Raw genomic sequence first — 27,405 nt, forward strand, 5'->3', positions numbered from 1 at the left:
ATATTAAAGTGTTTTAGGATGATAGTAGAGCATATCTAAAATACGTAGGTAGTTTGTAGAATGACGGGAGTATATGTTTACGTCTGCGGAACCTGTCAGTTGTTTTATTTTCACGTTACTGTATATTTTTGCGACTAAATACATTTTTTATGATAAAAAAATAATTGAATAATTTTCAAATATTACAGTACTGTGCAATATTAATGTAAACACAGCAAAATATCAATACATAAAATATATTTTTTCTTTAAAAATGTTCACCCCAAGCCAAGCCAAACGCAAAGCTCTAGTGAAAGGAAAATGCATCTTTGGATGCTGATAAACCTAAGCGTAATGCTACTTGACACGCTACTGGCTGGCATTTGCAAAGCAGCCAATCCAGGAGCGCCATTCATTTTCCTTGGTGCTGATTGGCTGTACCCTTGGCACTGATTGGCTGTCTACCCCAAGACTTTCTCTGAGATGTATGTAAGGAGGCCACATCTCTGTCAGTTTACTCCGTGTGCCTCTATATTACTGTACTGTGCTAGTGTTTCGCTGTGTACCTGTGTACTTTATGCATCTTTCTTCGTAGTTTTAATATGTGTAATCGTGCCCTAAGATACCTCTTAAATGCTCTGCTCCTATGGCTTCTGGGAAAAAGCCTCAGCACCAGAAGAAGGTCATGATGCTCCAGGAGAAGGTATGGCTTCGGGAAAAGTTGAATGAAGGGAAGAGTTACACAGCTGTAGCCCGCCATTTTGGTGTGAATTAGAGTAGTGCTGTACATCAAGAAGAAAGAGGTGGAGATAAGAAAGGCCATGAGTGTTAGCTTCTACAGTAGTGCTAAAACAGTTTCTACAGTGTGGAGTCGGCATTGGCAGCATGGATAAAGGACTGCTGTAAGAACATCCCCCCTTGACGTCAACTGTGAGAAGGCAAGGCAACTCTACTAGCACTTTTCAACTGGCAGCGAGATGGAAAGTGGCGACACACAGGAAGCAGACTTTGTAGGCTTCGACGAAGCCACCAAAGAAGAAGAGAAAGAGCCACAAGCAGGGCCATCAACAGCTCTTCAAGGTATTCAGGCCAGTAAGGGATGGTTCCACTGTTTTCAGGGGGGGTTCCAACTAAAGTGTGTTTCTTTGCATGGGGAAGCGGCATCGGCAGACATGGAAGCAGCTGTGAAATATCTCAAGACCTTTAAGAAAATCATCAGGGACAAGGGTTACCATCCAGAACAGATGTTCAGTATGGACGAGACTGGCTTGTTCTGGAAGAAGATGCCTTCAGAGACATACCTCATGAAGGACAAAGCCAGAGCCTCTGGGTTCAAGGCCCAGAAGGATAGGGTTATCCTCATAATGTGTGGGAATGCAGCTGCCTTCATGCTGAAACCAGGCCTCATTTACAAGGTTGCAAACCCAAGGGCCCTCAAGAATATGAACAAGGGCTTGCTGGCTGTGTTTTGGATGCACAACACCAAGGCCTGGATCACCAAAGTCCTTACAGATAACTGGTTCATTCAGAGCTTCACCCATCAAATTAGGCAATACCTCAACAACTTGTGCATAGAGTTCAAGGTGTTGTTGATTATGGATAATGCTGGTGGCCACCCTGTGGATCTTTATTACGATGGAGTCCAGCTTGAGTTCCTCCCTGTCAACACCACCTCTCTCCTTCAGTCTATGGACCAGGGTGTGATCTGTGCCTTCAAGGCACTCTACACAAGGAACTCCCTCAAGTACCTTGTGAATGCAATGGACGCTGACAGTGAGTTTATGTTGAAGGAGTATTGGTATAAATTCACAGTTGCCACATGTCTGACCGTCATCAACTGATCACTGAAGATCATGAAGAAGAAGACCCTGAATGCCTGCTGGAATAAGTTGTGGGCAGAGTCTGTGCATGATTTTAAGGGCTTCTCTCCTGAAGAAATTCAACATTCAGCCATTGATAAGGCAGTCCAGTTGAGAAGGATGCTTGGTGCAGAAGGCTTCGATGACATCGCCAAGGATGAAATAGGCCCCCTCACTGATGCTCACTCTGGGGCCCCCCATGACAGACCAGGATTTGGAAGCGCTGATGAAGTCTGCCAGAGAGGAAGACATGCCAGGTTCAAGGGATGAGCAGGAGGATCAGGGCCTGTCTTTGGAACATCTGTCCCGACTTATGAGGATGACCAAGGAACTGAAGGCGGCGGCTTTGGCGTGGGATCCTTGTATGGAACGCTCCAGAAAGTGTTCAATACCCTTAATGCAGCAATGGCGCCCTATAATAATGCCTTTGTCAGCATGAAGAAGCAGCGACAGCAGCTGCCTACCACCATGTTTCTTGAACCCATGAAGAGGGACCCTCCAAAGCCTCCTGAAACCCCTGAAGAAGTGCCTGAGAAAATGCTTCCCAAAGCCCATGAAGAAGTGCCTCAAGAAGCGCCGGAAGAAGGGGAAGAGGTGCCCCCAGATGAGATGTAACTCCTCTGCTTTACTGCGTAGTCATATCTTTGTTGTCATTCATTGGACTGCACAGCTAATTCATCATTGTCATCTTTAATGAACATTCATCACTGGTGAGTAGCCATATCATTTAATCTTATTATTATTACTATTATTATTATTATTATATAAATATTACAGCCACAGTATTATTATTATTATCATTATTATTATTTTGTCTTATTATTTAATCAAATTATTATCTAATCTTATTAATCTTAATATTAATATTTGAAAATTAGTACTTATTATTATCATTACAGGTACAGTATCATTATTATTATTACTTAATCTTAACCTTAATACTGATATTTGAAAATTAGTACTAAAAATAATTTTTTTATCATAAAAAATATATATTTAGTCAAAAAATATGAAAATACATTAAGTAGTGAATATTGCTTTATGAAAGAATCTGCGGATAGGCAAATTTTCCACAAATAATTTGGAGATAGGTTCCACAGAAAAATCTACACATCGGTGAAGCCGCAAATGCTGAACTGCAAACAGGCGGGGGTCGACCGTATTGATATTTATTCTATGTCATAATTTTCAACTAAATCATCTAATATGTATTTCATATTTATTTGATGCTAATGCACTATATCCAACATTCTCCATGTCAGTTTTGACACTCTCTGTTCAGTCTCTCTTTGATAAAATGTGTATACATTTAATACTAAATTAACTGTGTGTATTTGAACAGTCTGACATTTTATGTTTGATGACTTTATGAATAAAGAGTTCTTTGCGGGGGTATATGAATCCTCTAGCTCTTAATTCTTGTTTAGCTTCTCTAATAGACACCCCAGTTCTGTTTACGAATAATTTCAATTTTGTATTGTACAGATAAAATGGGCATTCATTTACTTTTGGAGTGATGACTTTGGCCCCAAATTTTTACATTTTGGTGTTCCACAGTTCCATGTTGGATGTTCTGTAGTGCCACAATAAGCACATACCTCAGTGTTACAACAACAGTTGTGTGGCTAAACTTACATTTCCTGCACTGTAATAGTTTTGGAACATAGGCAGTTATTTCACATCTTTGACCTTCAATTTTAATATCTTTTGGTAAATCTTGACCTTCAAATTTAATTTGTGCTACTCTCAACTTCTTGTTAGGGTTCTTCCTATTTGGAACTTGAAATACTTCAACATCTACATTTGGGTATCTTTTCTTTAAGGAGTCTAACAAAATTCTTCTGTCAGGAAGACCATCATCATCTAGGTAGGGAGGTATGTGGCCAAAGTGAACAAGTCCAGGATTTTGTTTACAGTATATATTCTTTTTTGCTTTTTTGTTGGATTACTTTGGTAGCACTGTCGACATGTTCAAGGTTCAAATGTTCCGATTTATTTGATGGAATGTAAGGTTCGAGTGTAGTCACTATACTAGAACCGTCCTTTGCCATGCCAGAAGTTGTAGGAAGGTTAGGGTTAGTATTCATGGAATGAATAACATCAATTTCATCCAGGATGAGGGCTCTCTCAGCAGGGAGGCACAACAGGGGGAGGAGCAACACTGTTACTCACAGTAGTAAGTGCCCTGGAATCCTCATCTGGATAATACACAATACCCTCGGTGCCTTAGGGGTCATCAGTCCGTCGAGATTGGACCCAGCACTGAGGGCATGGTTTAACATCAAAATTTATGCTCACTCGACCACTTTGGGTACTCTAATTCTACAGGTATAGTGGCATGCTATCCAACTATCCAACTCCACCCTCCTTCAAAGTTACAAGGACAGTGATTTCCATAATTCAATACCATGTAAAGGTCATCAACAAAATGGGAAGAAAGAAAGAGGAAAATGTACAGAAGGGGTAAAAGAGTTATTGGTTGAATCCACAGCAGAGAAAGTGTGCATAAAATAGCATTCACACCCTGCAGTGTATCCTAAGGCCCACCTAGTCAAGGGGTTGGGATGAGGGGGATATTTGCTACAAAACCCCCCAAAAATCGCCACCCGTAGAAAGGTAGTGCCATACCTGCATCTCACGTGGTGCACTGTAGGCATTATTTAAGGTTCTTTACAGCATTCCTTCAGCTCCTAGCTGCAACCCCTTTGATCCCTTTAACTGCACCTCCTTTCATGTTCTCTTTCTTCCATCTTACTTTCCACTCCCTCTTAACAATTGTTTCATAGTGCAACTGTGGGGTTTTCCTCCTGTTCCACCTTTTAAACCATCTTACTTTCAATTCCCTTTTCAAAGCCGAATAACTTCATAGGTCCCAGCGCTTGGCCATTGGCCTAAATTTCATACTCCTGATAAAGTCAGCAAAGTTGAGTAAGAAATGAGAGCATTATAAGCATTTAAATATGCAACACTGATAAGCAATCACAGGTCAGGTCATGCAGTCACACCAGCTTCTAGAAAAGGAAATTTCAGTGCATGCACAGGTCACAAGCTCCACCCATCCCATGCTATGAGGAGGAGCAGTATCTAGTGATGACATACTGCAACCTCTTTGTTGTGACGTGCACAAGCTTTTCTGATTTTTAATGAATTTCTTAAAAAATGATCTTCTGACAGGCATGCTATTCATTTGCACATCAGAGCAAGGCAGCTCAGACGTGCATATGCGTGGTTGGTTAACTCTCTTGTCAGTAAAGTTTAAATGTCTGTTCTAGCTTGAGTTCACAAACTATATTCTATGCAAAGAACTTCAGGTCTGTATGTTAAGAAAAATACAAATTACTTTTTATAATTTGCTATATTACAAACTTGAATGAAACTCATGTTTCTTATTTTATCAGTGCAACAAATCAGAGGCATCGCACCTTCCACAAAAATACACAGAAATATACTCTGTTACCATAATACAGCCTTAGAAGTGGATTAAAATTCACTGGCATTATCACAAATTGTACAGTATGATTTCACACAAAGGATTTTTCTTATGCATGCTGTTTTTCTCCTGGAAATAATGCTGCTCTATCACCCCAAATTTCTTTAAAAAAAAATGACTGCCTAGAATGCTTGGGTGCACAAAACTCACTAATGCTCTAAGCAACTCCTGTGCTAACCATGTTTTCAAATATATAATCTGCAGAGCCAATAGTGCACATACTGTATATATAAAATAAAGCATTACAAAAGTCCTCAACAATGTACTTCAACTTGTCAATTAAACATATGTAAAATTTACAGCTTATGAGTAAGGGCCATTTGGCCATCTTCAGTACAGTACTGTTGGTGTATTAACTTAAATTACGGGATATGAATGAAACGCTTTTTTATAAATTTCATAGTGCTGTATTCTCAGTCTACATATATAACTACATTTGCTGTATCTAAAATCTAAGTGAGTTATATAAAAAAATCAATATACTGCTGCTGTTGTTATCGTGGTAAACACTGAAATAACAATATCATAGTTATCGAAATTAAGGTCACAAAGAAGCATAATATTACTGACTGAATAAAGGTGTAAGAGAAACCATATCAATTCTTAAAAAAGGTATGAGAAATTTCAAAATGCAAAAGATAATTAAGGTGCCAGATTCCAAAGGAATTTTAATATGTATTTCATAATTAATTTGCCTATTTTACAAAGTTTAGGTCATAGAAAAAATAAAACCAATATATTTTCCTCATACACTTTCCTCAACTTACAGAATATGCAGCTTCAGTTCATCTCCACTTAAAGACAAATTTTCAGGAGACATTTGTTAAAAATGAATTTAAACATATATTAGCTTATGCATAACCTGTGAAAAAATGAGCACAGAAGAGTACTGTATATCTTAAAAAATAAGAGTTACAGAAAGGCATAAATAAAACAGTTAATACATATACAGTAGCACATGCAATTTTCTAACTTGCCTCCATTTTGATATACTGTATGTACATCTAATTGTCAGAACCAACATAATAAATGTCATAAAATCAAAATTAAACCACTTTGTTTGTGATGCAAACCTATTACTTTTTCTGATTCCATCACAACTGATAAAAAAGTGACACACAAAATGAAGCCATTGTCAAGGAGGCACTCTATCCTCTGCCATCTCACATATCTTCTACTCTGATGACAAAAGTCTGAGTCTGTGAAATGACAGAAAATTTTTTTGCAGTGAACCCATTACTTTTATCAGTGATACAAAGTTTCTTTTAGCAGAGAAATAAACAATCTCTAAACTCTTGAACTACCACTTTCAGCCAACAGGATATTACCTCTAGGAAAGCAATTTACACCTAACTTGTATTCATCTACAATCCCTACTTACATAAGGCCTTGCATAAGCCATGTGGGAGAGAACACTGAAGGACTAACTTCTAATTTTTAGAACTGTCATGACCTGAAGAATGTTGAACAAATTATAGTCATCCACCATGCAGATATGAAGCTAGACTTAGCTGCAAAGTGGCTGACTAGTATCATGCTCCTTGTACGAAAATGAATCCTTAAGATAAAAAGCACTTAATGTTGACTCACATCTTCAGCAGCAACCAGAATTAACTTGAGCAACACATTGCACTACGTAATACTCATATTCTACTTTAAAATTATGCCAGAGTGAGTGAGTATCATGGCTGAAATGTACCTTGCATGAACTGCTGGTGTTGATGGCTTTTATGAAGGACTTTTGAGTTGTTGTAGCATATTTTTAAACTGCCTTTTCTTTTGTTGTGCAATACCCTCTTTGTTTGTGATTACATACACTATTTTTATGCTGTAACACAGCTTCTCAAGTTCTGCTACCCCCAAAAGCACTTTATGCTGATCTTTACTTACATATCCTAGGCTGGGCTATGATTTTCAAACTTAATGTTATCCTTTTGAACTCTTGTTTGCTTTTATCATAAGTTTACACTGTTTATTATGCCTATCATTCTCTCCTCTGTATATTTATAATGTTAATTAAACTGATAAGTAGGAACCGTAATTTGGTTGGATACAGGTTAGGCGTTACCTACACCAATTAACCTAGCTTACCTTTTCTAAGACTAATAATGAAGTTCCACACAGGGTTTGAACAAACTTTTATACATTAAGCTGGTCTTTATAAATATACTGTATTATATTATTAAACTAAAGCCAGGCCATGGTCTAATATGTGTGAATACCACTTGGACCAAAGTATCAAGGCTACTGAGTTTGCTTTAGTTTCTGAAGTCTAATGAGTACAGAAATGTCATTAGTAAATCTTGGTAGAATTTTTCATTAAATACAGAAATGTCATAAGTAAATCTTGGTAGAATTTTTCATTAAAATGTATTTCATTTCAACAAACAATATTTGTACTTACCAAGATGAGTGGCAGCTGCACACCCCGATAATCACTTCAAACACAAATATTTCACCATGTATCCGTTACACAAAGATGATTACATAAAATGATACCAAAGATGGGGTAAAAAATAAAATAGTTATAAAATGGATACAATTCAACTGAAGAACAGCAGCGACAAATCACAATGAGAACGATGGAAATCACAAAGTCTGATAAACAGCATAACCTTATCATTTAAGTTCACCAACAACCACATCTACCATGCATTATCATTGTGATGGCAGGTGAGGGTGGGGACATTTCATTAAATCTTTAACAACTGATTCACTCGTTACAAATATCCTTGTCTACTATCTTTGATCTTGCAAAATCACAAGAAATATAATTTGTATCAACAATAATAACATTAGCCTAATATTTACTCCTTTGATAGGGAAACTGAAGTTGTATACTGGGTTAAAAATAAAATCTTTGAAAAAATACAAAAAGCTCAGGATATCTACAAGAGAAAAAACTGACTTGTACAGAAATAATAAGTGCTACTTACAAATGAACGGACTCGTGAGGAAAAACAAAAATTGACAGTGTGTCCCTTAAACTCAGATAAAAGTCTACACAGGAGATATTGTTAACTGTACTGCAACATATTTTACGTGTTTTTTTCTCATAATTTGTTAAAAATAAAATGATTCAAGTAAATCCTTAATGTTCTCTGAACAATAACAAAGGTAAATTGAATGAAACATCTTAATAACCTTAAAATTCTTGCACATAAGTTGAGGAGACTATGTTCAGTCATCAATGGCATAATTTAAGATTTCTCCTTATTAACCATCATACATTGTCAGTACATGTCTGATGGTTGAAAATTAGTGTATATCCATAATTTCATACATGCATATAAAATTTCAAATGAAGTTACAGAATTACTTACAAAATTTCATAAATAATGAACATAGTATAAAGAGCTCTACGATAAAGTCACTAAAAGATGAATGTTAACAATATTACAAAACTTTGGGAAGCCTACGAATTTTTATTCTTACTACAGTAAAGCATCAATGTCAGGCTTGGAGCTATCTAATCTGAGTGATAAGGGCTACATTAAACCAAAGGTACACAAACCATGCCCAGGCAGGAAAGTAATCAAGAATCCACTATCAAGCACCTCCTGAAGATTTTTCTTATTAAGGTAGAGATTTTCTTATTAATCTCTGTTTTTCAAATATAACAAAAACTGAAGTGGACATGATAAAATGACAGAAAATTCAATGTATCACAAATGCATTTTCATTAATCTTCGGAGGGCAGATGCACATAGCCTCTATTCTCATACTTCCAACCAAGCTTTCCATGGCATTTTACTAAAGGGCAATCATAGTGATATGTAAGGTCAGGGCAACAAAGTACTATCTGCTATCAAATGATGGGCAATAAAATAGTCTCTACTGGCTCAAAATACTTTTGAACTGTCATGATAAATGCATACTAATAAATGCTTCAAAGGGATATGTGATTGGATACAACTACATATTATGAAAGAAAAAATTTGCATATACTTTTTAAATACTATAGTGCATAGCCATACAATTATGAAAATTAGAACCATAATATCAGTTCTAAGGAATCAAATTTGAAATATGAAGTTCACTACCGATGGGTCAGTAAACTATTCAAGAAGAAGCAGATATCTAAACGCCTCGAAAATTTACTTGCAGACTTAAAGCTGTTGATCACCAACCATAACTTTCATGCGGATTTAGCATTCGTATTCTAAAATAAATGCTATTCAATCCTATATCTGTTTATGGTGAATTAGCCAAAACAGGCATTGTTAGTCAAATCTAAACCATAGCTACATAAAAAACTATTCTGACTTCCTAATATGCCAAACCTAGCTTTTAGTGATATTTTGTATGGACTGCAAAAAGCGGTACTGCAACCAAATTTTATATTTTGCAATTATGCAATCATGTTGATGATTAGCAAATGCAAAAATCTATAACCATAACTTTAAAAATGAAATTGTTCTTAAAAGTCAAATCTATTAAACTGATCTACTGGAGTACTGTATTCTAGTACTTTCCATTGAAATAGAAATAATGGAAAAGAGCTTTCTTTGCAATTGCCAGTACAGCAAAAAACCATTAAGATAAGTTACCCTGAAGTCTCCACACTTCAAAAATTCCTGCCCCACAGTATACCACATGGAATGTGGACGTACCTTGCTGTCAAGTTTTGAAATTCCTCACACTAATTGTCAACTACTGGCAGTTTTCCATTCACCAACGATGAGATCATGATTATGGAAGTCGTAGTAAGCAGTCATGTGGAATCCCATGTTTGTCAGCACCACCAGATATTCAAGGAATGCAAAAATGGAATACACTGAAAAAAAGAAAGTTCTGAATGTAATAAAAATGATATAACAAAAGTATTAAAAAATAGTTCAAGAAAAAAAAAAAAGGTTTGAACTGTGTATAAAAATAGGAAAACACTATATATATATATATATATACTGTATATATATATATATATATATATATATATATATATATATATATATATATATATATATATATATATATATATATATATATATAATATATAATATATATATATATTGTTACAAAGTGATCAAGCACAAATAATAATACCAAAAGGTACCTCACATCGACCAGCTACTTGAAACCTCATAACAAAGAGTTACTGAATCTCTAAAGGTATAATGATCCCATAAACTTATTTATCACTTGAGAAAATCAATGTAACTTTATCAAGTTATGGATGAGGCAACAATTATTAAGTTATATATCCAGACTAGTGGAATATGGGTTATCATCAACCAACACTGTAACTGTCTCTCTGGTTCTATTTTACCCAGATAAGTCTCAGGTGAACAAACAGATACATCACTTACCTTGTACACATTCATTAATGTCTCTAATTACTGATGGTCAAAATGAAACGCTATGTTTTAAAAACTTTAAACAAACAAGTTTATTTCTAAGTTCAAAAGTTATATGTAAAGTTCACAATCTCAAAAGATTTACCGTTAATTGACAACAGTGTAAGATTTAAGTATTTCTTAATCAAGTTTAATTCACAAAACTCTAATTTATCAAGAAAACAATTTGGTTAGGTAAGAATCGACTATTAACTATCACTCAAGTGCCAAGTACATACCTGATTAACCATTACAAACAGTCACCAAAATATTACTGACTGGAATCCACATAACATTCTCCAAAATCTCAATAACAGGTAGGCAATAACAAAATGCTAAGAAATCACCAGCAAAATACAGTAATAATAAAATTATAATAATGTGATAGCACAGATATATAAGAATGCGATATGCAAAAATGGAAATACAACAATCACCAAAAATGTGCCTAAAGACTATATCAATCTTTAGAAAACACTGTTAAGGCACTAAGACTTATTCCAAATAATAATTCTCTTTTACCAAGAATATCACTTTAAGTCTTACCATTACAAAACAGTAATTACCACATTACCTTTTGTAATTATTAAACCAATATACATCTTCTCAACACTTGCACAAAACAATATTCCTGATCACCTTCTACAAAATTAAGACACTCCTGGGGTGAGTTTAACAGAGCTTTTACAACCAGAAACCTTTCAAATTATTTCCCTTATATGTAATGGGATTATCAAGAGAGAGAGAGAGAGAGAGAGAGAGAGAGAGAGAGAGAGAGAGAGAGAGAGAGAGAGAGAGAGAGAGAGAGAGAGAGAGAGAGAGAGAGAGAGAGATATGCTTTTCTGAGGGATCTTTCTGGCAGACTGGCCGTCTCTAGAAAAACACTGCGCTTTTAACTCTCCAACAGGCCCTTTCAGAATACTCAAGAATACACATAGGGTATTCATAGAATACCTAATTCCTTATTCTACACAATACACATGTATACATGTATATGAATACACACGGCTGAGTTTCGAGCGCCTTATCTCTTATCTACATGATGGACATTTCCCGTTCAGGGCTAAGCAGCTGAGCAAACAATGGAAAGCGATTTTAGATTCAAAGCAACTCCACTTATCTACTGTTCCTCTTTCTCTCTTTCTCAGATTACGAACAGAATAGGCACAGACACAGCTAATAACGATATGTTAAGCATAGAGGGCAAACACATAATAGGGAGCTCGACGATTGGGTGACAGCTCATCACGATAACATAAGAGAATTCTTTTTCCCTAGTGTGAGTTACAAGACACCTGTGCAAATATGGAAGCGATAAACTCTTTAGCCTCTCTCTCCGCAAAAAGGATGTGGTGACCTGATAAGAATTTCACAATACAACTTCAAACATTGAACAAAGGGAAACAATATTCCAATATTGTAAGCTTACATGATATATATCAAGAAAAAGACATTTTAAAATCACGTCCTCACAATAAATGATGAATCTGTAAGCAAAACATAAAAATTTTCACAGGGACATAAAATGGTTATACATATTATAACACCTTATAATATTCCTCCCCCCAAAAGATTAATTATCCTGGGTTCGAATCGGTGGATTCGGAGAGGGATAAATAATCTGCAATTACACTGCTCTCTCCAAAAATGTTCTCTCTCCTTACACAACAAGATTATACAAACAATCAGGGAAAATATTATGGTTGAAAAACTTGTACAAAACAAGCAATAAACTCCAAACACATTCACAAATCTTTGTAACTCCTTCACCACTCTAGAAACAAACTTGGCTTTCCCAATATTATCAAGTAATTGATCAATAAGAGGTAAGGGATAATTATAAGCTACACTGATGGAATTCAACTTCCTGTAATCAGTACACATCCTAAACGAGCCATCTGGTTTCTTTACTAACACACAAGGAGAATGTAATGACTTGAACTGGGCTCTGCCAGTCCGTGCTGCAACAAATATTCAACTTCCTCTTTCGAAACATCTCGATGAAAGGGTGATACACGATAAGCTCTTTGCTTGAATGGTTTAACATCTCTGATCTTAATCTCATGCCTTGTCAATTCGGTACACTTAGGTATGTCTGTAAAAATTTCAGGGAAATTTCGGATCATGTCAGTTAATTCTTTGCTTTGTTCAACACTTAGATGTTTTAGTTTGCTTTCTAAATTTTCTAATATTGAGGAATTATTCATCTTATTTTCAGCTCCTAGCTCGTAACCATCATCTTCCTCTGTATATGAAGTTGTCTGGGTTATAGTCATAACCTCAGTTGTAGTTTCTGAAAAGTAGGGTTTCAAAAGATTTACATGTATCTTCCTCTGTCGTTTCCTTCTCCCTGGTGTTTCAATCACATAAGTTCGATCACTTAACTTTTCTGTTATCCTATAAGGACCTTGAAATTTACTTGTAAGGCGAAACCTTTTCACTGGTAAGAACACTAGAACTTGCTGTCCAACATTAAAGCTTCTTAACTTAGTCTTAGCATCATATTACTGTATCTTTTCATTTTCTCTTGGCTTGTCTTTAAATTTTGTAAAGAGAATTTTCTAATTTCTTCTAACCTTTTCCTCAAGTTCTTCACATATTCTCCTTGGACTTCCTCTTGATTTTCTTCCCAGTTCTCTGCAAGGATTTTCAACGGACCTCTCACGTCTTGACCGAAAATCATTTCACTTGGCGAACATCCCATACTTTCTTGATAAGCATTTCTTACCTCAAATAACATTAAGGGTAAACCAACATCCCATTCTCTTCCTGACTCATTACAGTATTTGGTTAACATACTTTTCAAAGTTTGGTGGAACCTTTCTAAAGCTCCTTGAGTCTCTGGGTGATAAGCGGTAGATAACTAACTGTTGTTTCACTCCTAGCAAATTCAGCACATCTTGGAATAATTTTGAGGTAAAGTTCTTTCCTCTATCGCTCTGTACAATTTCTGGAATTCCAAACTTGGAAAAAAATTCCACCAACTTCTCAGCTATTACCTTTGCACTTATACTTCTTATAGGAATCGCCTCTGGATATCTAGTTACGGGACACATTAACGTCAACAGATATTCATGTCCTTTCTTCGTTTTCGGAAGCGGACCAACCACATTTATTATCACCTTGCTAAAGGGTTCTCCTCTAACTTCTATCAGTTGTAGGGGAGCTTTTTGAATAGTTTCATTTGGTTTTCCAGCTATTTGGCATGTATGAACTCCCTGCAAAATTTGCTGACATCCTTGTGTAGTCCAGGCCAAAAGAAATTCTTCATAACCTTCTCAACAGTCTTCCTGATTCCCATATGTCCAGCTTCATGCGCTACTGCTACCACTTGCTTCCTCAATGGATATGGAATTAAAATTTGATGATATTCACCCCATTCAGCATTTCCTGGTATATCTACAGGTCGATGCTTCCTCATTAGCAATCCATCCCTTAGATAATAACAGGCAGAAGTTTGTTGCATTTCTTCTGGTTCAACAACTCTGAAGAACAGTTCAGCCAACGTTGTATCTCCCTTCTGTAATTCTACTAATTTTTCTCTAGTCACTTGACTAACTTCAAGGGTTGAACTCTCAATATCTGTTACTTCAGTAGATTCACTACTGTCTTCAGGAACATTTTGACTACTCGGAGTCTCTTTATCAACAATAGGATTTTCTTCTTCTGCAAGAATCTCTTCAGCACTGACATTAGGGGAAACTTCACTTTCCTGGAACAGCTCTTCTAGGCTCAAAGATCCTTCTAGTGCAGGTAAATCTTCAGTTTCTTCACTTCTATGCTCAGCTCTCTTCATGCTCCTGGTAGTTACACAACTTGGAAATAGGTGAGGGTTTTTCTTCTCTAATTCTGTTGTAGGACTAATCATTAAAAGTTTGTCTGTCACCACAGGACAAGGAATGAAGGGAACACCACCAACTTCAGTACCCAGTAAAACATGCACACCTTCAACAATTAGTGAGTCCTTTACTGCAAAATCAGTATTTCCTGTCACTAATTCACATGACAAATGCAAGCGGCATATAGGAGTTACTTCCTCTCCTCCTATACCTTTTAAGATAACTGAATCTCCAGTGAGATTCTTCTCCAGCTGCGGGTGAGCACCTCAAATTACCACACTGTGATTACTTCCTGTATCACGTAATATCTTCACTGGTACCTGTACACTCAAAGAAGGGGTTGTCAGCATACCTTCAGAGATATATGGCTTAAAAGCCTCCTCACTGTTCAGCCACTCACTACTGGAATTTACATTTCCACTGGTTGCTAAGCACTCTGCTTGTCTGATTTCATTTTGTCCCACATTGTTCCTCATAGTTGGCTTTACCTGGTTAGCCATTGTCACCTGTCCAACTGGCTTAGTTTGCTGATACACTTTATAGCAGTCTCGATTATAATGTCCTACTCTCCCACACTTGTGGCAAACAACATTAATTTTCTGCACTTGTCTTGAGAATAGACTAGAAGGGGCGGTCTTGAGAATAGACTAGAAGGGGCGGTCTTGAGAATAGACTAGAAGGGGTGGGTTTAGCATTCCACTGCTGTGAGGCATATCCTGGTTTGGCACTGGTATCTGGTATAATTATTAGAAGGGTTTTTCATAGCACTGTTCCTAAAATTTGACTGAGACCTATAACCTGTAAATTGTTGGTTCTGGTACCTGCCATTATAATTCTTTTTGCTGAAAATTATGTTATAATCCTCGCTCAGAGTAGCAGCTTTATCAAGTTTCTTCACCTCTCTCTCTCTCTCAAATAAGCTCTTATATGTTCAGAAATTCCTCTTAGATATTGCTCTAAGACCACTAATTCTTCCAGTTCGTCCATAGACTTAACTTTAGCCGACTCCAGCCATCATTTAAAACATCTCCTGACTTTATAGGCATAATCCAAGAGAGTCATCTTGTCATCCTTCTTCAAAGATCTAAATCTTTCATTGTAATATTCAGGGGTCATCTGGTAAACCTGTAGCACATTGTGTTTGAGTACCTGGTACTCTTTACACTGATCAGCTGATAAGGCTAAGTAGGCACTTCTTCCTTTACCAATGAGAACACTTTGTAACAAAACTGACCATTTATCCTCTGGCCATCCCATACCTAAAGCCACTTTTTCAAAGTGATTAAAAAATTCATCTGGAGCTTCTTCTGTAAATTTTGGAATTAACTTCTGTACTCTTGCTACATCAAACACAGGGTCTGTGCTACCTTGGATATAGTTATATGGGTTTACAGGCAGTAAGGATCGAGCTCTGATTAACTCCAACTCCCTCTCATGTTTTGCCTTTTCTCTTTCTTCTTTTGCTCTATCTCTTTCTTCTTCTTCTTCTTGCCTCCTCACTCTATCTCTTTCTTCTTTTTCTTTTTCTCTTGCTTCTTTTTCTTTATCAGCCTGTATCTGCAGTCTAAGTAAGTTTTCTTCTGACTCTAACACCTTCATTCTACTCCAAAATTCTTCTGAGTCTAAACTCCTAAATTCTGCCTGTGCATCACCATTCTCATTCTCTTGCCTTGCCTTATTTGAGAACTCTATCTCAGCTGCATTCAACAGTTCATATGCTTCCCCTAATTCGCCTTCTACTTTACCAGAGCTTATTAATGCTTTGATTGCGACACACTTAACTTCTGCCTCACTCATATCAAAAGTAACATTAGCCCCACATGTTATTGCTAAGCGAGTCCACTGTCCCTTAGTCAGGTGAGATTTAGATAACTTTCTGATGGTTGGAGCTGCCATAAATTCCTGAACTTCAAACCGAGCCATTTTTCTAGTTTACTCAACAAGAAGGTTTACAATTCACTTCAAAACAATTATATGGTTATTCTCCGACCAAAATATATTCCTAACACCACCAGTATAAAGCATAAACCACAGTGATATTCTGTTTAGTTCTCCGTAGACGATGGGCACCAATTAATTTAATTTCCCTGGTCTGGCTAACAAATCTTTTGATTTCCCGGGTCTGGCTAACCAAATCTTTTGTTACGAAGTGATCAAGCACCTGGTTATTACACAAATAATAATACCAAAGTTACCTCACATCGACCAGATACTTGGAAAATCATAACAAAGAGTTACTGAATCTCTAAAGGTATAATAATCCCATAAACTTACTTATCACTTGAGAAAATCAATGTAACTTTATCAAGTTATGGATGAGGCAACAATTATTAAGTTATATATCCAGACTAGTGGAATATGGGTTATCATCAACCAACACTGTAACTGTCTCTCTGGTTCTATTTTACCCAGATAAGTCTCAGGTGAACAAACAGATATATCACTTACCTTGTACACATTCATTAATGCCTCTAATTACTGATGGTCAAAATGAAACGATATGTTTTAAAAACTTTAAACAAACAGGTTTATTTCTAAGTTCAAAAGTTATATGTAAAGTTCACAATCTCAAAAGATTTACCATTAATTGACAACAGTGTGAAATTTAAGTATTTCTTAATCAAGTTTAATTCACAAAACTCTAATTTATCAAGAAAACAATTTGGTTAGGTAAGAATCGACTATTGATTATCACTCAAGTGCCAAGTACATACCTGATTAACCATTACAAACAGTCACCAAAATATTACTGACTGGAATCCACATAACATTCTCCAAAATCTCAATAACAGGTAGGCAATAACAAAATGCTAAGAAATCACCAGCAAAACACAGTAATAATAAAATTATAATAATGTGATAGCACAGACATATAAGAATGCGATATGCAAAAATGGAAATACAACAATCACCAAAAATGTGCCTAAAGACTATATCAATCTTTAGAAAACACTGTTAAGGCACTAAGACTTATTCCAAATAATAATTCTCTTTTACCAAGAATATCACTTTAAGTCTTACCATTACAAATCAGTAATTACCACATTACGTTTTGTAATTATTACACCAATATACATCTTCTCAACACTTGCACAAAACAATATTCCTGATCACCTTCTACAAAATTAAGACACTCCTGGGGCGAGTTTAACAGAGCTTTTACAACCAGAAACCTTTCAAATTATTTCCCTTATATGTAATGGGATTATCGAGAGAGAGGGAGAGAGAGATGCTTCTCTGAGGGATCTTTCTGGCCGACTGGCTGTCTCTAGAAAAACAGTGCGCTTTTAACTCTCCAACAGGCCCTTTCAGAATACTTAAGGTATACACGTATATGAATACACACGGCTGAGTTTCGAGCGCCTTAACTCTTATCTACATGATGGACATTTCCTGTTCAGGGCTAAGCAGCTGAGCAAACAATGGAAAGCACTTTTAGATCCAAAGCAACTCCACTTATCTACTGTTCCTCTTTCTCTCTTTCTCAGATTACGAACAGAATAGGCACAGACACAGCTAATAACGATATGTTAAGCATAGAGAGCAAACACATAACAGGGAACTCGCCGATTGGGTGACAGCTCATCACGATAACATAAGAGAATTCTTTTTCGCCAGTGTGAGTTACAAGACACCTGTGCAAATATGGAAGCAATAAACTCTTTACCCTCTCTCTCGGCAAACAGGATGTGGTGACCTGATAAGAATTTCACAATACAACTTCAAACATTGAACAAAGGGAAAAAATATTCCAATATTCAATATTGTAAGTTTACATGATATATAACTTATATGCAAGAAAAGACATTTTAAAATCACGTCTTCACAATAAATGACGAATCTGTAAGCAAAACATCAAAATTTTCAGACATAAAATGGTTATACAGATTATAATACTTTATAATATATATATATATATATATATATATATATATATATATATATATATATATATATATATATATATATATATATAAAAATGGGAAAAAGCATATATAAAATGAAGAAAAATATAAAATATATATAATATATATAAATATAAAATATAAAAATATATATATATATATATATATATATATATATATATATATATATATATATATATATATATATATATATATATATATATATATATATATATGTATATATATATATACAGACTAACTAATTGGCATATGCAATTTTTTCACAGACACATGAAATTCTCGAGAAACCCTGCAGAAGTGGTTATGTTTAATTTTTGAAGTAATTTACAAGTTTTCACACTTTTATGTATATAATCTGCATGAAAAATGCATTTCATGCTTTTGTGTAAAATCTGTATGAAAAATGCATTTCATGCTTTTATGTGTAAAATCTGTATGAAAAATGCATTTCAAGCTTTTATGTGTAAAATCTGTATGAAAAATGCATTTCATGCTTTTATGTGTAAAATCTGTATGAAAAATGTATTATTTTTATTTTTGTACCTGCATAAATATGATGCAAAGGTAATTTCAGCACATTCAGTTAGTGTACTTTTACAAGTTGTGATACCCATTTGCAAAGTTACTGCACTTTTCAAAGATGATACCCCTGCAGAAAATGCTTTTTTAATGTTTGAAGTATATTAATAAGTTTTCATGCTTTTAACTGTACAATCGATATGGAAAATTTATATTTACATTTTTGTACATAAATATCAAACAAGTATTATGTCCATTCGCAGTCTTTGTCACAAGGACTTTACATGACCTTGAGATGAGGTTGTTCAGTCGCACTCATTTGAAAAATGAATTCGTTAATGTAATATCAGAGATGTATAAGTCCTTGTATAAGTGTCACTCTTTGAAAAAGGGATTTTGACAAAGGAAAAATCTATTTCTGGGGAAGACCTGTGTCACCCAGTGAAATGGTTCCAATAGCACACATTTCTAGGTATAAATATTGCTAAATATACCAGAGAAAAAAGCTATCCATAATGCCAGGGTTACTACCCCTGGATCGATCACCACAATGGTGTCGGTATGCACAAGGGGTGAGTGGTAGCCACTATCACAGGTCTCCGTCCAATAGATCTCTCTATTCTCAAAGCCCCCAAAATGGGGGAGCCGTTCCATCCATTACCTTCCGCTCGCTGCCAACTTCCACTCGCGCCTGCCATCTTCATCCCAAAATTAGCACCCTCCAAGCTTGGTATGCTATCCGGGTGGGAAAGGAAGTAAAGGGATGGGTCACTGGGTGACACAGGTCTTCCCCCAGAAATAGATTTTTCCTTTGTCAAAATCCCTTTTCTGGGTTCGACCTGTGTCACCCAGTGAAATAGTAACAGAGAATCAGCCATACAATAGCTTGGTGGTACCCTCTAAGATTACCTTAATGGAGCTAAATAAAACTAAGAGAAAAATACTGTGTTTTAATAACCCCAAATTATAAAGTTCAAAAAAAAAATAATTAAAAACTATAAGGCACACAGTCTAAAAATACAAAATAACCAACACCAAGACACTTAAGGCTAACAGATTATGATTTAAAAACAGGATATCCATGATACGGGCAGGAGTCAGGCTGTGAAGCAGACCTGACCTAAAAGGCTAGAAAGCAGGGCATGCAAGTGAGGCAGGTAGGCGAGAGAATATACCAATAGGTAATCAAGAATTACATACAATAAGGATAAACAAAAGTTATATAAACTATTCTTGAGCTGGACCAGGAGGAACAATACTTCCTGCAGCTACCGTGGAATATTTAAGAGCCTCTAGGGACTTAACCCATTCCTGTCCAATTGACGTCATATTACGCAACAACCACCTACCCCCCTTCTTTTCTGACTGACGTAATTTTACGTAAAATTTACCAACATTTTTCGTACGTGTGGTAGGGGTAAATTTTTTTTATTTTTGGACAGTTGGTGGTTTCCATAGGCTAAAGCATACCTTGGACCATGTAACTCAGGCATCGATCACGCCAGGCAAGCAGTCCCAATACTGCGCATGCGCAATTCCTGGCATAGTAAATTTCTCACAATGAAATCAGCTGATCCTACCCACGTTTCTCTCTCGTATCTTACATTTTTTTATAAAATGTAGGATTACATTATTGGAAACACTCTGTTTGGTATCCTCTATTTTCTATAAATTTTTAGTTCCTCTACTGTGCATGCGCAAATCCATGGCGTAGTAAAATTCTCACAATGACATCAGCTGATCGCACCGCACGCAGGCCTGGCAGCCACACTTCTGTCAGAGACCATGCGTGCGAGGTTGGGTAAACACGTGTGGCTGTTTACATACAGCGACATCAATCGAGAACAGTTTCCAACATGCTTTACGCAAAGTTTTACGGTAAAACTAGCGGAAATTCGTTAGTGCATCACATAAGAGACGTCTGGATTTTAGGCAGGGCTCTGAATTTCATTTTCATTATCATATATATCGATATTTAGAGAATTTTGTTGGCTTTCTCATAAAAATAATTCATTCACCTAACTGTTATAGCTTTTGAGCAACGAACGATAATGTTGACAACGGTAACATTTTTTTTTCGTTTCGAACAGCTTATAACGTCAAAATGAAACTGTTGCTGTTACCAAAGCCATTTTTCTTGACTCTCACTTTATTCCTCAACCTTTCCTCTACATTTTTGTACATTTACAAAGTAATTTCTATGAAAAAATCCGAGGTAGGGCTCTTCAAAAAAAATGTCTAGCGATAATTCTCACCGTATGCCTGGCAGCGCGCTCTGTTTCTTACTCACTTTTCTATCAATTTTTCACCAACTGGACTTATTCGTTTTTCATTGTTTTATATGTCGATATTTAGAGAATTTTCTTGGCTTTCTTATAAAAAATAATTCACTCGCCTAACTGTTATAGTTTTTGAGCTACGAACAATAATGTTGACAACGGTAACTTTTTTTTTCGTTTTCGATCAATTTATAACGTCAAAATGAAACTGTTGCCGTTACCAAAGCCATTTTTTCTTGACTTTCCCTTTATTCTTCAACTTTTCCTCTACTTTTTCGTATATTTACAAAGTAATTTCTATGAAAAATAACCGAGATAGGGCTCTTCAAAAAAAATATTTTCTAGCGATAATTCTCACCATAGGCCGGGCAGATCGCTCTGTTTCTCACAATCTTTTCTATCAATTTTTTCACCAACTGGACTTATTCGTTTTCCATTGTTTTATATGTCAATATTTAGGGAATTTTATTCGTTTTCTCATAAAAAATAATTCATTCGCCTGACTTTCATAGTTTTTGGGTTACGAACGAAAATATAAAAATAAGTAAAGAATTTTATTTTTTTTCGTTAAATAACTCACATTTTTTCATATTTAGAGGGCTGGGACTCTTATTCTGACTATTCCACCATAAAATATAGACATTTAGAAAAAAAGGACAGCAAAATGAACGTTGTTGGCATAAAATTTTTATTTTTGCTGAATTTTCGAAATAATTATTTTTTTGCACTGTTGAGCGCTCCCAGACACATCGGGGCTCATGTACCCTCAGTGATGTGATAACTATACAGATATGAAAGGGTTAAGATAGTGGTGTTTAAATACTGTTGGTGATTTCCAGCCCGTATACTTTTTAAGGTCATCAAAATTCATATTGTGAAAATAATTAGCTGAGGTGGCCACCGCCGGAATATCATGTACCCGGGGTACTGAATCCGGGTTTGCCTGTTTAATAAAATAAAGAATTTGTTGCCTGATGGCCTTTAAGGAAATGGTACCTCCATTTTCCCTAACAAAAAGAGGGCCTGAAGTTCTTTCAGAAGTTCTCTTTAAATAAGCTTTTAAAGTGTTAACTGGACATAAAGACAGATCCTGTGGAAGGGGAATAATCTTCCAAGGAGACCATCTATTTTGTGGATCCTCATTCTTTGCTAGAAAACTGAGATCCGGAGACAACAGAACTTCTCCTGATGGGAGGAAATCAACATGATTCGGTTCTCTAGAAAGAGCAGACAGTTCAGAAATTCTAGCCCCTGAGGCTAGACTTACTAGAAATAACGTCTTCCTTAACAGACTCGGGTATGTACATAATTCGTTATCAGTGTCTGATGCCAATTTAAGTACGTCATTTAAGAACCAGGAAACCGTGTGTGGACAGGTTGCTGGTCTAAGACGAGCGCATGCTTTAGGAATTGACGAAAAATATGAGTCTGTAAGGTTAATATTAAAGCCATGTAAAAATATTTTTCTTAAAGCAGATTTCGTTGTAGTAATAGTACTAGTGGCCAGTCCTTTCTCAAATAATGATCTGAAGAAAGAGATTGCTAGATTCGTGGTCATTTTCTGAGCTTCAGATTCCCTTAGAAATAATGCTAACTTTTAACTGCTGAGTCATATTGTCTGAGAGTAGATTCCCTCTTATCTGATTCTATGAACAGTGTATTAAGAGGGTCAATGTTAGCATCTTTATGAGCTGCAAACTTCATGAAGTCCATAAAGCTAGGGCATTCAGAATTCTTGAGGAAGCTGACATAGTCCGAGTTTGCACTACTTGTGTCAATCTTGGATTGGGGATCTGTTTGTGCCGGAGCTTCAACTCCAGTAGAAGAGGAAACCAATTGCTCTTCGGCCAGTTGGGTGCCACAAGTGCTACGTGACCTTTGAATGATCTGAGTTTGTGCAAAACTTTCATCAACAGGTTTATTGGTGGAAACAGATAGATCCTTTGCCATCTGTTCCAGTCGATTGACATCGCATCTGTGGAATGAGCTAGAGGGTCTAGATTGGGAGCAACGTAACACGGAAGCTTGTGGTTGCTCTCTGTGGCAAACAGGTCTACCTGGAGACCTGGTACCTGAAGACAAATCCACTTGAACGATGTCTTGTCCAAGGACCATTCTGACTCCAGCGGAGTTGTCCTGGATAGTGAATCTGCAATGACATTTCAAACACCTGCCAGGTGGGTAGCTGACAGGTGCCAAAGATGTTTCCTTGCCAGAGAGAAAATTGCAATCATTACCTGATTGATATGGCTCGACTTGGAGCCCCCTCTGTTTAGGCAATGTACAACTACTGCACTGTCCAGCACCAGTCTGATGTGAATCTGTCTGGTTGGACGTAGTTTCTTTAATGTTAGAAATACTGCCATTGCCTCTAGAGTGTTGATATGGAACTGGCGGAATACTGTCGACCATGTTCCTTGAACTTTCTTGTGTTGGGAGTACCCTCCCCATCCGCTTAGGGAAGCATCCGTATGGATCACTAGCGATGGAGGGGGAAATTGAAGAGGCACTGACCTTGCCAAACTCTTGACTGTCGACCATGGTCGAAGCCTCTTCCTCAATACTGGCGGAATTAGAGACATCTTGTCTCTGTTTCTGCTGTTGGCTCGTTTCTGCCATACCCTGTTTATATCCTTCAGTCTGGCTTTTAGTAACAAGTCTGTTACTGAAGCGAACTGAAGAGAGCCTAGAACTCTTTCCTGGGTACGACGAGAGGCTCTTTTGTTCTTGAGGAACTGCCTGGTAGCTTTAGCTCTTTCCCTCCTTTTGGCTGGCGGAAGTGACAGTTTGTGTGTGTTTAGGTCCCATTGGATTCCCAACCACTGAAATTGAGCCGCCGGAACTAGACGGGATTTCTTCCTGTTTATTTGGAATCCCAAGTATTCCAGGAAGTTGATTACTGTGAATGTTGCTTTTCGACATTCCTTGGCGTTGGATGCCCAAATTATCCAATCGTCCAGGTATGCGGCCAGCATAATCCCTTGGGCCCGTAGCTCTTGGACTACTGTCTCTGCCAGTTTGGTAAATATTCTGGGCGCTATGTTGAGCCTGAATGGCATGACTCTGAACGAGTATGCTTGTTTTCCTAGAGTTTGAACCCTAGGTAAGGAGAGAAGTTTCTCGCAATCGGGACGTGATAATATGCGTCTGAAAGATCTATAGAGGTGGTGACGGCCCCACGGGGAAGTAGGGTCCGTACCTGCGAGATTGTAAGCATGTGAAACTTGTTGCATTGAATGTATAAGTTGAGACGAGACAAGTCTAGAATTACTCTTTGCTTGTCTGAGTCTTTCTTTGGGACACTGAACAGACGGCCTTGAAATTTCAAGTGTCTGACTTTCTTTATTGCCTTCTTTTGCAGAAGGTCTTTTGCAAAGTCCAGTAAGTCTTTGGATGGAGGTTGATGGAATCTGACTGGCGGAGGAGGCCCTCTGCTCCAGCTCCATCCCAGACCTTTTGAAATTATGCTGTGGGCCCATGGACTGAAGGTCCAATGGTCCCGGAAGAGATATAATCTCCCGCCTACCTGTGGAGGCTCATTGATTGGAAGAGGTCTTACTTCCTCTGCCTCCTCGGCCTCCTCTTCCATGCGAGAGAGGTCTGGACGCTGCTCTACCTCTGTAGGCGGCTCTGGCTCTGCTACCCCTCGCATGCCTATTGTATCCTCGAAACGCCCCTTGGCTTTCAAACGAGGCGTTGAAAGCTGGGGACGTCACGAAGGCTGGCGGAGCAGAAGCTTGCTGAGCCGGCTGCATCAGTACGAACTGCTGCTGAAGCTGTGCCTTGGATGTGGAAGGCTGTCCGATCTGTGAGACCGGTACCGCCTGAAGCACAGTCTGAGGCTGAGGCTTCCGATAGCTCTGGAATCTCCTGAACCTCTTCCTTTCCTTAGGTTGAGGTCCGGAGGTCTCAGAGGACTTCCCTTTGAAAGGAAGACCCCAGCGAGAGCGAAGACTCTGGTTCGCTCTGGTTGCCTCTGCCAGGACATTATTGACCTCATCCTCTGGGAAGAGGTTAGGTCCCCAGACAGAACTCTTCATGAGTCTATTGGGCTCATGCCTGATGGTGGCGTCTGCAAAGATGTGCTTTCGGCAGTTCTGCCTCGCAACCACAAAGTCATAAAGGTCCGATTGGAAGGATGCCAATAACGACTTTGTGAGGACCTGAAACAGAGGTTCGTCAGTATAAACTAATGCAGTTACCTCTGAGATGGTGACGGAATGCAGGGAGCGACTCAACCTGCATCTAGCCTCATACTCCGTCTTCAGCAGAGCCTCCAGAATCCTGGGAAGTTGCTCGCTGAACAGGGTGGAGGCACACTCGGGATCGAGTTTCCCCACCATGAACGTTGCCGGAGCTCCCAACCAACATTCCGAATCTCCGGGGAAGAAAAGGGAAGTAGGATCTGTCTCCCGGAGTTGAGGTATAGGTTTGCCATCTATCCCAGCCTGAAAGGTCAGCTCTGCAATCTTAGTAGTGCAGGGGGTCGGGATAGAGTCACCTACGGAGAACATCGTGAAACTTCCCTTAAAGGGAGTAAGTTTCGTGTTCTCGCACTCCCAGTCGGTGAGAGCGTGCATCAGGGTGGATTGAGCTTGGTCCCTAGGAAAGATGACCGTTTCCTTAGGGACCTTATCGGACCTAATCCAGGCTTCCTCAGTTAACCTGGCAAAGCCTGGATAGGGAGGCACTAGGTTGGCTGGAAAGAACTCTAGTTCTTCCAGACGACGAGTGCCCAATCCCTCAATGGTCAGTGTGCCATTATGCAGGGGAGCATGCAGGGCCAGCCGCCACGGGTTCCCCTTATCAAAGGGGGACAGTCTGGAGGCATCTGGGACAACATGTGACTGCTGTACTGCTCCGGATTGGATGAATCCGGAGAGCAAGCTTTCCTGGGTCTGCATCCTCTGTGCCAATGACAGCACTGACTGTCCGGAGGTCTCTAAGCTTGTGATAAGCTGAGACGAGAGATCTTGTAGCCTGGCTTCAACCTTAGAGTCGATCCTCTGCATCAGCAGGTCGACAAAAGCCTCAGAGTCGAAGCTAGGCTGTGGGGGCTTAGCCTTTGAAACTCTGGACCTCGACCCCTTAGACGGGGGAGTAGCCTTACTTGAGGACGTCACTGGTTTGGGAGCCAGTGACGACCTAGAGGGAGCTGGCGGATTAGACCTTTGAGGTCTAGAGGACTTTGGTAAGTCCTTCTTCAGAGATTTCACCTTGGGGATAACAGACCGAGATCTGTCCCCAAGGTTAGCTGACTTAGGAAATCCCTGGAAAGAAGAGGAAGAAGGTGAACTAAAAAGAAATCTACTCACACTATCCTCACCTGCCTCACTTACCACCCTACCTTCTACATGATGGTCATCTACGCTCATAGGCTCGAGGTGGATGTTGATGGCCGCTACCTCTTCCGCCACCTCTCCGCACAGGTTGTCGTCTTGGGAGGGCTGCGTCTCCTCTCTGATCCTCTCAATGAGTGGGGCGGCCACTTCCTTCGGTACTGCGACGGAGATCCGGGCATTCGGATAGAGGAGATTGCAAATCTCCTCCGACAGTACATAGGGGTGGCCAGACGCAACGTTTCTCCCAAATCCGCCGACCCAGGTCTTCAGGGTCGACAGCGTAGAGGCACGGATTGCTTGGTTAGACTGGAAGAGAAGGTAGGACTTACTAAAAATATTCTCCAATTTTTTCGCATATATCCATATGAGCCATTAAAATCAAAAGGAGACTAAGGGTTAGCAGTCTCCTATCACTTACCGACTCATCTGTTACCAGCTCGTAAAGAGCGTAACAAATCTCACAGCCGTCCGGGTGCCAAACGATCAGGTCTCCAACATGCACCGCGCAGCTGGAGTGCGAGCGGCACACCTCGTGTCCGCAGGGTTGTTGGAGAACGGCCGTGCACCCTGGCTCCTGACAACGTACCATCTGTAAGTGGAATGACGGTACATGAGTATCATCAAGGCAAGACCCACCGGAACTAAGTCCAACGGCAAAAGTCTACCTTAACATAGATTTATGGATGATGATACATGAGTATCATCAAGGCAAAACCCGCCGGAACTGAGTCCGGCAGCAAAAGTCTAATTAACATAGATTTATGCTACAGAATGGTTAACTACTATATATGTTATAAACAAGTACTCTATGATACTCCGCTGTGATTTGTCACTGA

General features: G+C 38.2%; 2 protein-coding genes across 2 annotated transcripts in view; one reads left to right on the forward strand and one right to left on the reverse strand.

The window, feature by feature from the left end:
* Positions 1-956: 956 nt before the first annotated feature.
* On the forward strand, positions 957-1,820 carry LOC136839686 (tigger transposable element-derived protein 1-like). The gene has a single exon (XM_067106039.1). It carries the CDS (start codon positions 957-959, stop codon positions 1,818-1,820), a length of 864 nt encoding a protein of 287 aa, XP_066962140.1.
* Positions 1,821-6,234: 4,414 nt separating this feature from the next.
* Positions 6,235-27,405, reverse strand: part of PGAP2 (Post-GPI attachment to proteins 2) — a 254,282-nt gene continuing 233,111 nt past the window's right edge. Inside the window, exon 6 of the mRNA XM_067104744.1 lies at positions 6,235-10,105. Coding sequence (XP_066960845.1) covers positions 9,978-10,105 — 128 coding nt within the window. The 3' untranslated portion in view covers positions 6,235-9,977. The remainder of the gene's footprint in view (positions 10,106-27,405) is intronic.

This window comes from Macrobrachium rosenbergii, chromosome 6 (assembly GCF_040412425.1).
Source record: "Macrobrachium rosenbergii isolate ZJJX-2024 chromosome 6, ASM4041242v1, whole genome shotgun sequence".
Classification (NCBI taxonomy): domain Eukaryota; kingdom Metazoa; phylum Arthropoda; class Malacostraca; order Decapoda; family Palaemonidae; genus Macrobrachium; species Macrobrachium rosenbergii.